Genomic DNA, 14,795 nt, shown 5'->3' on the forward strand with positions numbered 1-14,795 from the left:
CTTTGTCAGTTCTCCTCACCTAAACAAGAGTAAGGAACCTAAAGTTCCCTCATAGCCATTTATGACACAACTTTCTCATTCCACAAGTTTACTTCTCAAAAATATGCATTTAAAAATTTGTGTAAGCTTTTTACTCTAAAAACCCCTGCAATAAATTCATTGTGTCGTCTATTTATTTGGTTCTTTCACCATTCTCACTAACTAGCTCAAAGTGGGGAAATTTCACAAAACTGAAAATTAGGTCACAAAATTTCTTCTTTTTATGAAACAATGTGAGAAGAAAGCATCTTGTCAATCTTAAACCTATGTAAGTAAAAGACTTGTAAGTTGCAGGCTGATGGAGGAAAATATATTTTCCAGTACTGAGCTATGACTTTATAAGTAGCAGGGATGTGTACAAAATTGTTCTAGGAATTATCAGAAATAAGAGAATCAAAACAGTATTTTCCTAGGAGATCAAAATAAAGGCAAATTAAGTTAATAAATAGCAATGATTATTATCATGCATTTCCCTTGGAAGAATGCAATCACTCCTTACAGTAAAAACATGTTACCCAACACAGACATTCATTTTTTATAAAAATAACAAAAATATATATGCAAATTGGGATAACAGTATCCACATTAGAAAAAAAGAAAGCTTGAGATTTTCATTGGTTTGTTTTGGTTTGTTTGGCAAGTCAACATAGCATAGCCTACATAGTAATAAACAAAATATTATTGAGGTTACAGTAAAACAATTAGCCATTTGATTTATAGCCATTTACTTATTAAGGAAAGATACTAGAGTTTTAGACTAATTGTAAAATCATTTAGAAAGTTCTATGAGAGCAGAAACCATATGGACCATTTCAATTTCATCCCACCATCACCTATATATCCTCTCCCTGACTCAGGACTTATATCTTTAAGATTGTTTTTTTCTTTGTGCATACAGATTTTTCTAAACATAGTGATTGCAGACTGCAACAACAAGGCATTAACTCTAGACTCTCACTCCATGAATACATCACACACTTTGTTCTCAAGATATATTACCAAGATGAAATGGCCGGAATTGCTTACATAATTAAACCTGACAACCACTTTGCATTGGGAAAGCCAAGTAATTTTAAACAGTAAATAGGCTTAAAAATGATCTTTGGGATTGGAAAGATTCAGTGATAAAATTAAAACTTACAGCCTAATTTAGTTTCCTACAATCTCTTAGGATTATTAAAAAACAATGCTTAAGTATACACAATAAGGGAAATAAAGAGAAAGAAGAGAAAAAAATGAAGGTAGTTAAAACTTATCCTACATATAAAAAATTTTAATATCTTGCATATTTTATACATATGTGATAAAACAATTTTGTAGGTGTTTCATTCTTTTTAATATGAAAAAGTTTTTAATATATATTTGACAGGGAACAATATCTATATCCATATATCTATATAGATATATCTATATGTAAATATAGATATTGTTATTGTTCAGTCACTCAGTCGTGTCCAACTCTTTGCAACCCTGTGGACTAAAGCATGCCAGGCTTCCCTGCCTTTACCATCTCCATATGATAGTTTTTAAATGGGAAAAGATATGTTATATTGATATAGAAAAGAAAGCCAGTTTTGGCAAGACTGCTAAATAGGAAAAGCATTTAAATTTAAATCAGGAAACTACACTTCTGTTTCTAACACAAACAGGGCAATCCCAAACAGATCAACCTAACTCTTTGGGTGTGAATTTCCAGCATATAAAATAAAAGATTATGTTAAGAGGATTTTAAAAATATCAATCTTCAATCTCTAACATTCTATGATTCTAAAAATAATTTACAATTTGAGAAGAGGAGAAATTGAGAATCAATAAAGGCCTACAATGGGTGTCAGAATAAAAAATAATTTCAGAATAAAGAATAATTTTGACTAAGTCTAGGGGGAAAATATGTAATGACAGGAAAAGGAGAAAAAACTCTAAATATGATGATTTCAATTTAGAGGGAATACTGTATTAATGGAATTAAACTAATTGGACACTAAGTAGGCTGTTTCAGTAGGATTTTGACTGTGGTTGTTGAAAGACAAGGAAAAATGGACTTCCAGAGAAAATACAGCACTTATAGATAGGACAGAACTAAATAGAATCCACGTTGGTGACTCCAGAGCCATCACTATCTCAAAATTGTATCTATATAGAAATCAGATTTACATTGTTAACACAGAAAGAACTGCCAGAGAATACAATTAGTGACTTCTGGAGATTAAAGCCCACAGAAATGATAATGATTACAAAGGAAGATAATATTACAAACCACTGACTAAGTTGGGCATTTGGTCCAATATTCTTTACCTTCATTATCTCAATCAGTCCTCAAACAGACACTACCATTACAGGCACCTTATGGATGGGGAAACTGAGACTTCAGTTAAGTAATGTCCAACTTCACTCAGCTACAAAGTGCTAAAGCCGTAAGTTGAACCTTGGGGTCTCTAAATCCAACCCTTATCCTCTGAAGAAGAAATACAGAAATGAAGTTGCACAACTGGCTAGGAGCAATTTTTTATGATTTGGCCTCTTTATAATTCATGTATTTTCATACTTACTAATTATAACTGCTGTCTAAGTAAAAGTTTAATTTCTGTTTATAAAAATGATGTACAGTATCTTTTAAAACATGATTTTTACATGCTTATAAATTTACTTAATTTTAGATGGGACACAATCCTCAATTACTGTGACTTAATCATCTTGATGCTATGAAATCAAAGAGAATAATGAAAATGTCTATGCAAGTAGATTTTTAATTTTACTTATAAACTACCACAATAAAAATTAAAAGTCTTATGATAAAACATGGAACATTTTAAGTTGGGATAGCAAGCTAATCAATCTTGTTATTTTCTATTAATACACAAATTCAAAAACTAGGCTCATTTGATGTTCAGGGTAAGTCAGCTACTAGCATGCAGCAGGGAGTGATGTTTTTCATAAAATGTTCAAGGGAAGGGGAAATACGAAGGACCAGAGTGTGTGTTTTCTTTAAGCAGCTGCAATGAATCGCGTTATTAAACAAATAATATAATTAAAATATAACTGTATTTTTTCCACACATAGTCCTTTATTTCTCCTAACCTCTCAAAATAAAAGAAAAAAAATACTTGCGTATACACATACAAGTGCTTGGCTCTAATGATCTTCAAGGGGTAAATGAATGAGCCATGAGAAAAATGAGTACTTGCAGGCTAAATCTAGCCAGACATTAAAATCCATCACTGATCCCTAAAGGGCACCAATAATATGCAAATATGAGAATTAGGAAACATATTCAAGGCTGTTGATAAACTTGATAGGATAATCAGCACATGCTGACAGACTAATGAAACCGATGAACCGACAGGGCAGTTTATTTCCTGGGCCACTTTTCTCCTTGTCAAATGGAGGCTAATCAAAATGTATTAGGAGTTAAAGCCAACACTCAGAGGATATCACCCATTTGATTAGGAGGTGAACCTACTCTCAGAGAAAATTATAGTTTCGTGAACAACTGAAACTGCAAAACCTAGTCAGCTGACAGACCTTCACATAAAATTAAACAGAAGGCAGCCACTATAATTATGGAAGAAATCTGGAATTTTAAATTATATTGAGATTCTCCCCTTGCAAATTGTTAGAGGGCTTTGCAGAGTCTGGGCAAAGCGGCTCCCTCCTTCTATGATGGAAAATAAGACAAAGGACTAAGCAATCACCCCAGGGACACACTTATCTTTTGCTGCCTATGAGTGCTCAGCATCTGTGTAACCATATGAGACACAGATCCCAAGGTAACAGCTGTATTTTCAAGCAAATGTATTTACATAAAATAATTGAATGAATTTTTGAAACTGTTAACTATAGTGAATACCACACTTCCTATTAACAATGAAGATGCCATCTGTAGTCTATTGTCAAGGAGCTGAATCCTTTCCTAATTTAAAGAAAAAGATCTTCATTGATAATCGAGGAAAACTGGGATATAGTCCTTCCTAAGCATTAGTGTTAAAAACGAAATTATAAACTAAAACCAATATGCCTTAGAGAACACAGTTCTTTCAATATTCACTGTGAAATGAAGAACCATCCAGCACTAACACAGAAAAGCTCATTCAACTGATACATCTACATATTCTCGGTACACAGTTTATGGACATGGACATTTCACCTGGGTGGACAGAATGATAGTAAAATGTCAAACAGTAAAAGGCGTGAATTTACCTCGTAAGATGTTAAGGACAAGAGTACATTGAAGGAAGCTAGATTTTACCTTTTAGTGATAATATCCACAAGAAAAATAACAGCAACTAAAAATACTTCAGTGTCCTCTTTAACAGGAACATTAAATCACCCTGCTGCTGTCCAGGCTAACTAGGGGCAGGATTCAAGAGACATATGAATATATTAACCTCTTCCAAATCATTTTTTTTTTTCTTTTCTTTTTGATGATGTGTGCCTTGTTCGAGCTCTAAAACATTTCTAAATTTTCTTTTGTTTAAAAAAAAGAAGTAGAAGTGAGTGTCCTTGCCAGGCATATATTTTCTAGTTAGGGAAGGCATGGGATTTTTTATGTATACTCAAAAGCCATATGGCTACGATCAGATTTCTCAAATCACAGGATACAGAAGTATAAAATAATCCTAGAAATGATGTAGTCACATATAGTTCATATACATGAGGAAGGCCTAGAAATATTTTTTAAAAACTTAGCCAGGTTTAATGAAAGGAAAATTTGAGGTTTAATTTGTACTTTGGAGGAAAGAAATATTGATTCGAAGACAAAAACAGCCCTCTCACTTCTCTCCCCTATCTAGAAACAGCAACGTTAATCAACAGGACATCTTAAACTTCAGGGATTCTTTTCAAGAGTCACATACTGAATAGACAGTTTTTAGGTGTGTCCATGATCAAATAGTTGTGGCCACAATTTACTATGAGACTGTCATGGACCAATCACAGGTTACAGGCAGATTTATTAGTAACTCTAGTTCTTGACCCCTTGCACCTAGAAAAATCTATGTCCTCACTTGCATACTTTCTAGAAAATTGAGCTAATTACTCAATGTAGAACAAGCAACAATTGTGCTAGAACATTTATACTCTTCACAGTATTGCTTTTACTCTAAAGTAATACTCTAGGGAAAAAAAAAACCTCTTCCAATCTAAAACTTTATCAATGCAAACAACACAAGTTGACTCATTCTCATCTATTGTAAGCATCAAAATCAGGAATCTCTATATCACAGCATGTTTACTTTTGAGAATATTCTGATTAAGAAAATAACATGATCAAAAATTATCAGAAATTTGATAAACTCATCAAAAACTATATGTACTTTATTCATCATTTGCAATCTCAAGAGTCTAGCTAATATTTGATACCCACTTTGGTTTATGAGCCCCTTTTCAACAACTCTGGGATCCAGCCAATTTGTTGAGAATCACTATATTAACAATATTTATTTGTTCTTAGAATAGGTGTGCTTTGTGAAAATTTAAATGTGACATCCAATTGTGAATATGTTTTTTTTTAGTGAGGATTAAAACATGATTTAATAGGGATCCATTTAAAACAAGTACAGGTTTTAATTTTTCCACAGATCCCTGAAATATCAATTAAAACATTATTATTTTACTTACCCATCATGTTGTACAAGCTCTGTGGGGCAAATTGCCTGGGCATTTTCTGAATTGCTTCCTTGTATACACTAAGGGCATCCTAATTTAAGAAACAGAAAAAGAAATAAAGTCCAAGGCTATTCACTGAAACAAAATAACAACATCTTTCCAAAATTAAAATATTCCATTGTTCTTTCTAAATGGTTCATTAGAGCAAAATTCAACTGAGCTAGTCTTTGATATCAAATTACCTCAATTTCATGAATAAAACCATTCAACCCACCCAGTGAAGGTTATATAAAAAATCAGTTTAACAAGGAGTCAAATGTTACCAATACTCTTTAAATTTCTCAATTCAGATAGATGATGCAATAAAAACAACTAGAAAAATTTATATTTTGGAGTCACCCATAGTCCTCTAAAATTCGTCATTATTTCAAGTCAAGCAATTAAGTATAATCTAAATAAAATATCAAATAATCAATCTTCTAGCAACTGAGACATACTGAGATCATGAAATGCAATTATTTTTAAAATTGCATCCTTATCCTCAGATTGCAGTCTTAAAATATCATGTAAGAGTCTCTGGGGGAGTGGTTTGAGAAAGTGGGTTGTGGTATCGCATGGGAGAGACAAAACCCATGGAGGCAGGCTTCATGTGAGAGATAGGGTACACAGGACTAAGTAATCCTCCTAACTTCCTGTACAAGATCCTGTATCCATCACTTTCCCCCTCTTCCTAATTTAGAAAACAATAAAATTAGTTTTCATTGCATTACTGCATTTAAAAGAATAAAAAGAAAAAGTAGGATTTATACCAAATCACTTAACATGCAGAGTATAAAGAAATGTATTTTTTAACATAAAACAATGAATACAGATAACAATAATAACATGTCTTAAATCATAAAATCAAAAATATGGTGGGCGAACAACTTGGGCAGTAATGCATGTTATTTCCCTTTCATAAGGAGTCATATTACTCTGAGAAAATCATAGTTAAAAAAATCCATTTTGTTTAAACAAAGATTTTTCCCAGAAGAATTTCCCCATAAAACTCTTTTATTAAAATATCAGTTCTTTTTTTTTTTTTATCACTTTGATTAAAATATCAGTTCTTAAATTATCAGTGTTCCTACAATGAGATCACAGGTAGAAGTCATTGAGACCAGATCAGAACAAGGGGGAGGAACAGGGCAGAGAGGTTCTGGCCTGACCTCATAGTGTCCCTGCTCATGATAGAGTTTCCCCAGGTTGTACAGACAGCTGGTGACCGAGCTCTTGTGGGCATGAGGGTCCTTTAGGTTTTCGTCAGGGATCTCAGAACACTTCAGGAATGTGCGTCGCGCTTCTTCTGTCTTTCCTTGGTTCATTAGAATAATACCTGTGTTTAAATATGCAGCTGAAGGGTAAAAAAGTGGAGATAAAAATGAGAGAAGATGATGTACACTGTGGAAACAATAAAGCTATTTTTACTTCAACTTCATTTTTATGCATTAAAAGAAAACCAAGAAATGAACCTCCAGGGAACAAACATACAAAAGAAAAATAATGTAGTACAAAGTACAGGTATCACATCTATATATATATATGGTATGACTAATACATAAATGTATTAGTTGTCATTTATATATATATATATACATATATATATATAGTCTCTGCCTTCAAAGTATCAGAATATTTTGAGCTTAGAAACTAGATGAATAAAAGCTGCATGTTTCTTAATGTATCAAAATGATAATCAGACACCAAAACATTAAAATTGAGAGATGTACTTGTTAAAGGCTGTTAATTTGACTGGAAAGTATTCACAAACAGAAGTACCATGTTTTTTAACCCATGAGGCTTTAGGTCACCATTTTCATGGGGAAAGAAAGAGATATTTTAAAAGGATTTGAATATCACTTACAAGCCAGTGTAGGCCTGCTCCCAATCGCCAATTTATAATAATGTAGTGCTTCTGCAAACCTGCTGTTCTCTTGTAGAAGTAACCCTCTGCATGAGGAAAATAGAAATTTGGAGACAAGACAGTATTAGTATACATAAACCCACAAATTTTCATTTTTTATTTCAAAAATAAAAATGGTTAATGGAGTCATAAAAATGACCTGGTACTATAAAAATAAATTCTGAATAGAAGGAAATTATTCCTCAGGAAAGAAAATGTTTGGAGAGGTATCAGTTGCATTTACGTTGCATTAGAAAGTATTAAGAAGTATTTTTTAAAAGCCCTTTACCCCTCACTGAACTTTCCCCTTCCCAGCAGTCTTTTCTCTCCCACTAGAATTACCAACCACTTGCATTTCTCCTCGGAACATGCACAGTTTTCCATCATTTTAGAAAAGAAACTTGTCTAAAGCCCTAAGCTGAAGCTCCAATACTTTGGCCACCTGATGCATAGAGCCAACTCACTGCAAAAGACCCTGCTGCTAGGAAAGATTGAAGGCAGAAGGAGAAGAGAGTGGCAGAGGATAAGATGGTTGGATAATATCATCAAGTCAATGGACATGAACTTAGGCAAACTGCAGGAGATAGTAAGGGACAGGGAGATCTGGTGTGCTGCAGTCCATGGGGTTGCTAAGAGTCCAGATACAACTTAGCAACTGAACTCTCTCTCTCTCTCTCTCTATAAAACTGAACTATATATATATAGACACACACACACATTTAAACTTAAGATGCCTCTCCCACTGGCCCTACTGTTTGGGAAATACTGACCCACAATTGCCCAAAAAGCAACAGGTAACCCAGGTCAACAGGATGGAGTCAGAATCTAACCAGATTCCATCAAAGAACACAGACTGAAGGCCATAACCTAGTTACTTCTTTATTATTTGGCTTTGGGCAAATAAGCTTGAATTTCAGAGCAGTGAGCAAACTTCAGCCAACCGTTGAGAGACGTGCTTTTGTCTACAGACACTCAGAGTCTCTGCGCCTCCCTAGGAGGCTGCTTCGGCAGTGACTAGCCACATGGATTATCCCAGCGCTTCCAGACCCTGCCCTCATGACCAAAGTGAGAATCAATTACTATTATGTCTGTGAAAATAGTGTCAGGGACCGGGAACTAGGTTCTGAAAGCTCTCACAAAGGGCTCTGTGACCTGTCTTTGCTCTCTTAAAATCAGCAAGTGTCTTACAGACATTTGACGCCTGTCTTGGACCTGAGTACTACTGTCATCAGCCTCAAACTGCAGATTCCACTTGCCAGCTCCGAGGTCTTCAAAAGGCAGTAAAATGGAAGTTTGAAAAATGAGAAGCCTACTGGTAAAAACTTATCATTTTGTAGGGTATTTTTAAATACTCAGCTTATTATTTAATGGGCATGATTAAAAAATAATGAAGTAAATCCTTTTGAAATTAAAGTTGGTTCACTTGTTTTATTAGCATAGATTAACCTCATTATTTCTATTGTTAAAAGAGCCTTGTGAATAGATGAAACCACTTCAAATCATATTAAGAGTTATATATTCACAGAAATGTACATATCTATTAAAACTTTAGAGCAACAATTTGATTACAAAATTGATATGCTTTGCTGTTAAGTACACTTTGCTGCTGCCGGGTACAAGGGAAAACAAAGCTTCCTGCAGTATTCAAGAGTCTGTAAAAATGTTCAGTTGTCTTTAAAAGCAAGTAAAATTGATAAAGAGAAAGAACACTTATATACTTTCTACAAAAAATAATATCCTTTATAAAAATAATTTAGACAAAAGGTTTTCCAATTAACTAAGCTCATATATATTATCTCATTTCAGAAACTTATTTACAATCTTAAGTGTCTTTCCTTTGAGGTTCAGATAAAGAGGCACTTCTTCTCTGATAAAAAGCTAATGTCATCAGAGGAGAAATTTATCTTAACCCAAGTCTTCCTACTTTTCTTGGGAACTCAAGTTCTCCCATGAGCCCCTCCTTATCCAGTATCTTCAATCTTTTTCCCCAATGCAATTTCCTTTCCCTCAAGACTACAAGAATGTTTGTTTGCCTCTTAGCAGAGGGGAGAAGATAAAACCTTACCATCTTATCATTCCTGCATCCAGCTCTTTACTTCTAACTGTCATGCTTCCCTCCAAAGTCAGATTTTTCTTTCATAATGGTCTGTGGTGTGCATGTCCAATGACTCAAATCCCATTTACCCCTAAATCCAATCTAGGCTCTTTCCTAGAATTCAGCTGAAATGTCATAATCAAATTTCCACTAACAATTAAACTCCCCAAAGAGTTTGCCTATATGAACGCCCTACTCAACTGTAGCATTTGTGACTATTAAACCCATTTTCCTTCCTGAAACTCTGTGTTTCCTTAGCTTCTGGAAAGCTGGACTTCCTTAGTTCTATACCCCTGAAACTTCAGAGTATGAAGAAAAGCACATCTTTATTCATATATTTTTTAAAAAGAGGTTGATAATTCACAGATTGTTGTCTTTTCCTCCTTTTCTTGATAAGCACAGTCTCTGCATGATGACATGCAAACATCCAGCTCATATGCTGACTGTTCTCAATTCTAAAGTAGTGATTTCTCTACTGACATCCAGATCTGTTGAAAATCCAGCACCTTACTCAGCCACGTCAATCTAGGTGCTTGCTGGAATTTCAAAACCAATATATCCAAAACCCAAAAGCAATATCTCCCACTTAAAATTATATAAAGAGATAAATGAGACAGATGAAGAAAAACATCTTCCCTCAGCAATCAGCACCATTATTCATGCCACTGCCTAAAATCAGGAACCTGGCTATCACTCTTGACTTTTCACTCACTCTCACAAGTCCAAGTTTAAAGAAGTCTCCAAAGCCTACCAGTTCTTATTTTCTAAGGCTCGTCACTGTGGCCCTCCAAGGTTCACTTTTATAGATCTAGCAGAGCCCTTTTTATCTTTCCTGTCACCTAAATAACCGCAATTGCCCACTAATTAGTCTGCATATAATTACATTTCTAAAGGGCAAATATGCTGTTAGGCTAGACAGAAAGAACATGAGGTGACGAGCGTGTATCTTTGAAAATGTGCCTAAAGCCCATAAACCTTGAAAATGATGTATTAAGCCTCATGGGCTCCCTGATACTGATGTATTACAGTCGTGTCATTTTCCAACTCATAAAATACTACATGATAACCACTCCTAGACAATCCTGTCCAGCCTGCCTCATTCTTTGGAGAAAACTAGTCACACACAGTGATGTAGTAGCAAGTCACCAGGATTATATATAAAGTAGCTCTTTGAATTAGAGAGCATCACCCTCTGTATATCTGAATAAAGTTAGCAATGGAGTGAGTCCAAGTTAGACAACTATAGTGACCAGGTTTTTATGGCTAAGGATTTAGTTGAGTATCAACTATACCCTAGTACACCTGCTGCAAATATGAACAAGGCAAATGCACTTGCCTGTGGATGTACTATCTGGTCAGGGAGACAGATAAGAGAATAAATGGTGTGGAAAATTACTATGATGGAGGACAGAGGAGTAACACCACTCTAGGTCAAGAATGGACAGGGAAGATTCATGGAGCCCAAGTGCCATTGGCAGAGACTTGAAAGTAAGCAGTAGTGAGCCAGCAATAAAAGGTATCATCATCAGCCCTATGTTATGCAGGAAAAGAGGTCCACAGAGAATTTACCAACTAAACTTTAGGTTTTCTGGTTAATAAGAGGCAAAGGCAGGACCAGAACATAGTTTCTCTGACAAGAAATCCCATGCTGTTTCTGAAAGTAAAAAAGAAGAGAGAGAAGATAATTCAATTCTAGATGCATGGGTTCTGGATTATGGTTTCATTTGCTCCAAAATTCTCCAGATTTTGTATAATGTGAACTTGAACTCATGCACTGAAAAGGACTCAAACTGCCATTTTGTCAATTCAGGATGAATCTGGGTCAATTAACAATAATGCTCTGTTCCTGCTATTTTCCACATTTACTGAATCCGTTCCTTATTTTACTGAAGACTGGACAGTGGGATAGAAATCCTTCACATCATATAAGTCATGGTAAAAGAAAGAGCTAAACTTACTTGGCACTTATAATGTTACATACAATACTTTACATTTACATATATTAACTTAATTATTACTCATCAATAATATTGTGAGACAGGATATTATATTAGCTCCATTTACAGATGATGGACTTGGGGTAAGAAAAATTTAGCAACATACTAAAGGACACACCACTAGCAAGAAGTGTCCCACAATTCAAGCCCAGCTGTCAGATTATAAAGGAGGATCTGTATTTTAATACAGCATTCATAACAAAGGCTTTTCCACAGCTGTTTAAAAATAGATGACACAGTTTGTTTACATGCTGATCATATCAATAAAGTCCTTAAGTTTCTATGTAGTACATTAAAAATAACAATACGTTTTAATATACCATCAAACCAGAATCTAATAAAAAATAGTGTTACTTATATTATATGAAGTTGCTTAGCAATTAAGGAAACTGGCCTATGCTATACATTAATGTAAACTTAAAGTGTCTTTTGGAGAAGGCAATGGCACCCCACTCCAGCACTCTTGCCTAGAAAATTCCATGGATGGAGGAGCCTGGGAGGCTGCAGTCCATGGGGTAGCTAAGAGTCGGACATGACTCAGGGACTTCACTTTCACTTTTCACTTTCATGCACTGGAGAAGGAAATGGCAACCCACTCCAGTACTCTTGCCTGGAGAATCCCATGGACAGAGGAGCCTGGTAGGCTGCAGTCCATGGGGTCGCTGGGAGTCGGACACGACTGAGCGACTTCACTTTCACTTTTCACTTTCATGCATTGAGAAGGAAATGGCAACCCACTCCAGTGTTCTTGCCTGGAGAATCCCAGGGATGGGGGAGTTGGTGGGCTGCCATCTATGGGGTCGCACGGAGTCGGACACGACTGGGGTAACTTAGCAGCAAAGTGTCTTTTGGGTGAGAAATTGAAAAAATGTTGCTGATCTCTAATAAGTAGTGGCACACACCTTTATGTGTAAGTGGATATATTATAGTGTATTTTAAGAGGTTGAAATATATTACTTCTCATATTTTCCCCCAAATGACTTATCTTTCAGAACCACAGTCACTGGAATAAAGCAGTCAGTGAAGATACAAATTGGAGAAAGAGAAAGAATAAATACTTGTTACAGTTGAAGGAAGAAAATACAACTGGATATACAAAGTACTATTCACTCTAATACTTAGACTAAAGACCATTTTACTTAAAGGAAAAAAACAACAAAATGTCCTGTCTTAAAATGTTTCAGCATTTTGTTAACCTGATTTTGATCATGTTCTAGGAATTACCATTAAGGGTGGAGACTTTCTTTTTCTTGTGAAAGTTTTGCCCATCATTACCCTAGTCTCTCCCAACAACCCCATCTTTGTCTAAATATCCTTTTTTAAAAAATCACAAGACTCTAGACATTTGATAAATGAAAACCAGTCAAATCCATGGTAACAGTGGATTGGACATAGTTAAAAACAAACAGTGAGTATAAATAGGCATACGATCTCCGGCTGATTCTACATATTGACAGAGACAGAAGGGGAACATTTTTTTTTTAGCACAGTGCTTCTCACTCAGGGATGACTGTCACCCAGGGGACACTGGGCAACGTCTGGAAACGTGTATGTCTGTCACAACTGGTGGATGCTATTAGCATCCTGTGGGTAGAGGTCAGGTATGCCATTAAAAATGTAAACATGTGAGAAGACACAAGACAGTCACCCCAAAGCAAAGACATCTCTGGTCCCAAATGCCAATAGTGCTTAGGTTAAGAAACTACATGTAGTATTTCATATGTACTAACTGCAACGCATTTCTTTAGAACATAGGGTCCCCATGTATTCGATAATCACATACATGAACTATATAAAGAACATAGATTGTAAAAAGGCAAAATACAGGGAATAAATTATTTAAATTAAAACGTCACCATCATTTCTACTGACTTTTCATATAAAAATACAGAAGAGTACATTTTCTCATTTTTTTAAAGCATGCCATTCCCCACCATTGTCAGTACAGTCAAACAAAATGTCAGTGGCTCTTGGTATTAATAGAAAGTTGCCCTCAATATAGAACTGTCAAAACATAGAAATCTTCAAGTAAAGCTACATTTTTCCTCAGGTTCAAACAAAGGTCTTTAAAATGGTTGAAATCTGACGTGTTCAAAGTTGGTATTAATAAAGCACATTAGCAGAAGAAAAGTATACGTTTCAAGAACATGTATTGCATTGAATGAAGTGGACACTTAACACAGACCTTGAGTGAAACAGGATGTGGTTGACATAGTGTTGTTAAGACCAGGGAAATATTAAAAAGTAGTAAAACAGAAAATTGTTAAAAAGCCACAGTTATCAAGACAGTATGGTACTGGCACAAAGACAGAAATATAGATCAATGGAATAAAATAGAAAGCCCAGAGATAAATCCACGTACATATGGACACCTTATCTTCGACAAAGGAGGCAAGAATATACAATGGATTAAAGACAATCTCTTTAACAAGTGGTGCTGGGAAATCTGGTCAACCACTTGTAAAAGAATGAAACTGGACCACTTTCTAAACACCACACACAAAAATAAACTTAAGACCAGAAACTATAAAACTCCTAGAGGAGAACATAGGCAAAACACTCTCCGACATACATCACAGCAGGATCCTCTATGACCCACCTCCCAGAACAAAATAAAAGCAAAAATAAACAAATGGGACCTAATTAACCTTAAAAGCTTCTGCACATCAAAGGAAACTATTAGCAAGGTGAAAAGACAGCCTTCAGAATGGGAGAAAATAATAGCAAATGAAGCAACTGACAAACAACTAATCTCAAAAATATACAATTTACAGCTCAACTCCAGAAAAATAAACGACCCAATCAAAAATGGGCCAAAGAACTAAATAGACATTTCTCCAAAGAAGACATACAGATGGCTAACAAACACATGAAAAGATGCTCAACATCAATTATCAGAGAAATGCAAATCAAAACCACTATGAGGTACCATTTCACACCAGTCAGAATGGCTGCGATCCAAAAGTCTACAAATAATAAATGCTGGAGAGGGTGTGGAGAAAAGGGAACCCTCTTACACAGTTGGTGGGAATGCAAACTAGTACAGCCACTATGGAGAACAGTGTGGAGATTCCTTAAAAAACTGGAAATAGAACTGCCTTATGATCCAGCAACCCCA

The 14,795-nt window shown here is 35.2% G+C and overlaps 1 protein-coding gene across 2 annotated transcripts in view; it reads right to left on the bottom strand.

Annotated features, from left to right (window-relative positions):
• Positions 1-14,795, bottom strand: part of TMTC2 (transmembrane O-mannosyltransferase targeting cadherins 2) — a 416,762-nt gene that overhangs the window by 138,570 nt on the left and 263,397 nt on the right. For both annotated transcript variants that reach the window (XM_070370955.1, XM_070370956.1), the window contains exons 5-7: positions 7,547-7,632; positions 6,852-7,036; positions 5,656-5,734 (exon numbers count right to left, since the gene is read on the bottom strand). In XM_070370955.1, coding sequence (XP_070227056.1) covers positions 5,656-5,734; positions 6,852-7,036; positions 7,547-7,632 — 350 coding nt within the window. The remainder of the gene's footprint in view (positions 1-5,655; positions 5,735-6,851; positions 7,037-7,546; positions 7,633-14,795) is intronic.

Source organism: Bos mutus, chromosome 5 (genome assembly GCF_027580195.1).
Source record: "Bos mutus isolate GX-2022 chromosome 5, NWIPB_WYAK_1.1, whole genome shotgun sequence".
In the NCBI taxonomy this organism is placed as follows: Eukaryota; Metazoa; Chordata; class Mammalia; order Artiodactyla; family Bovidae; genus Bos; species Bos mutus.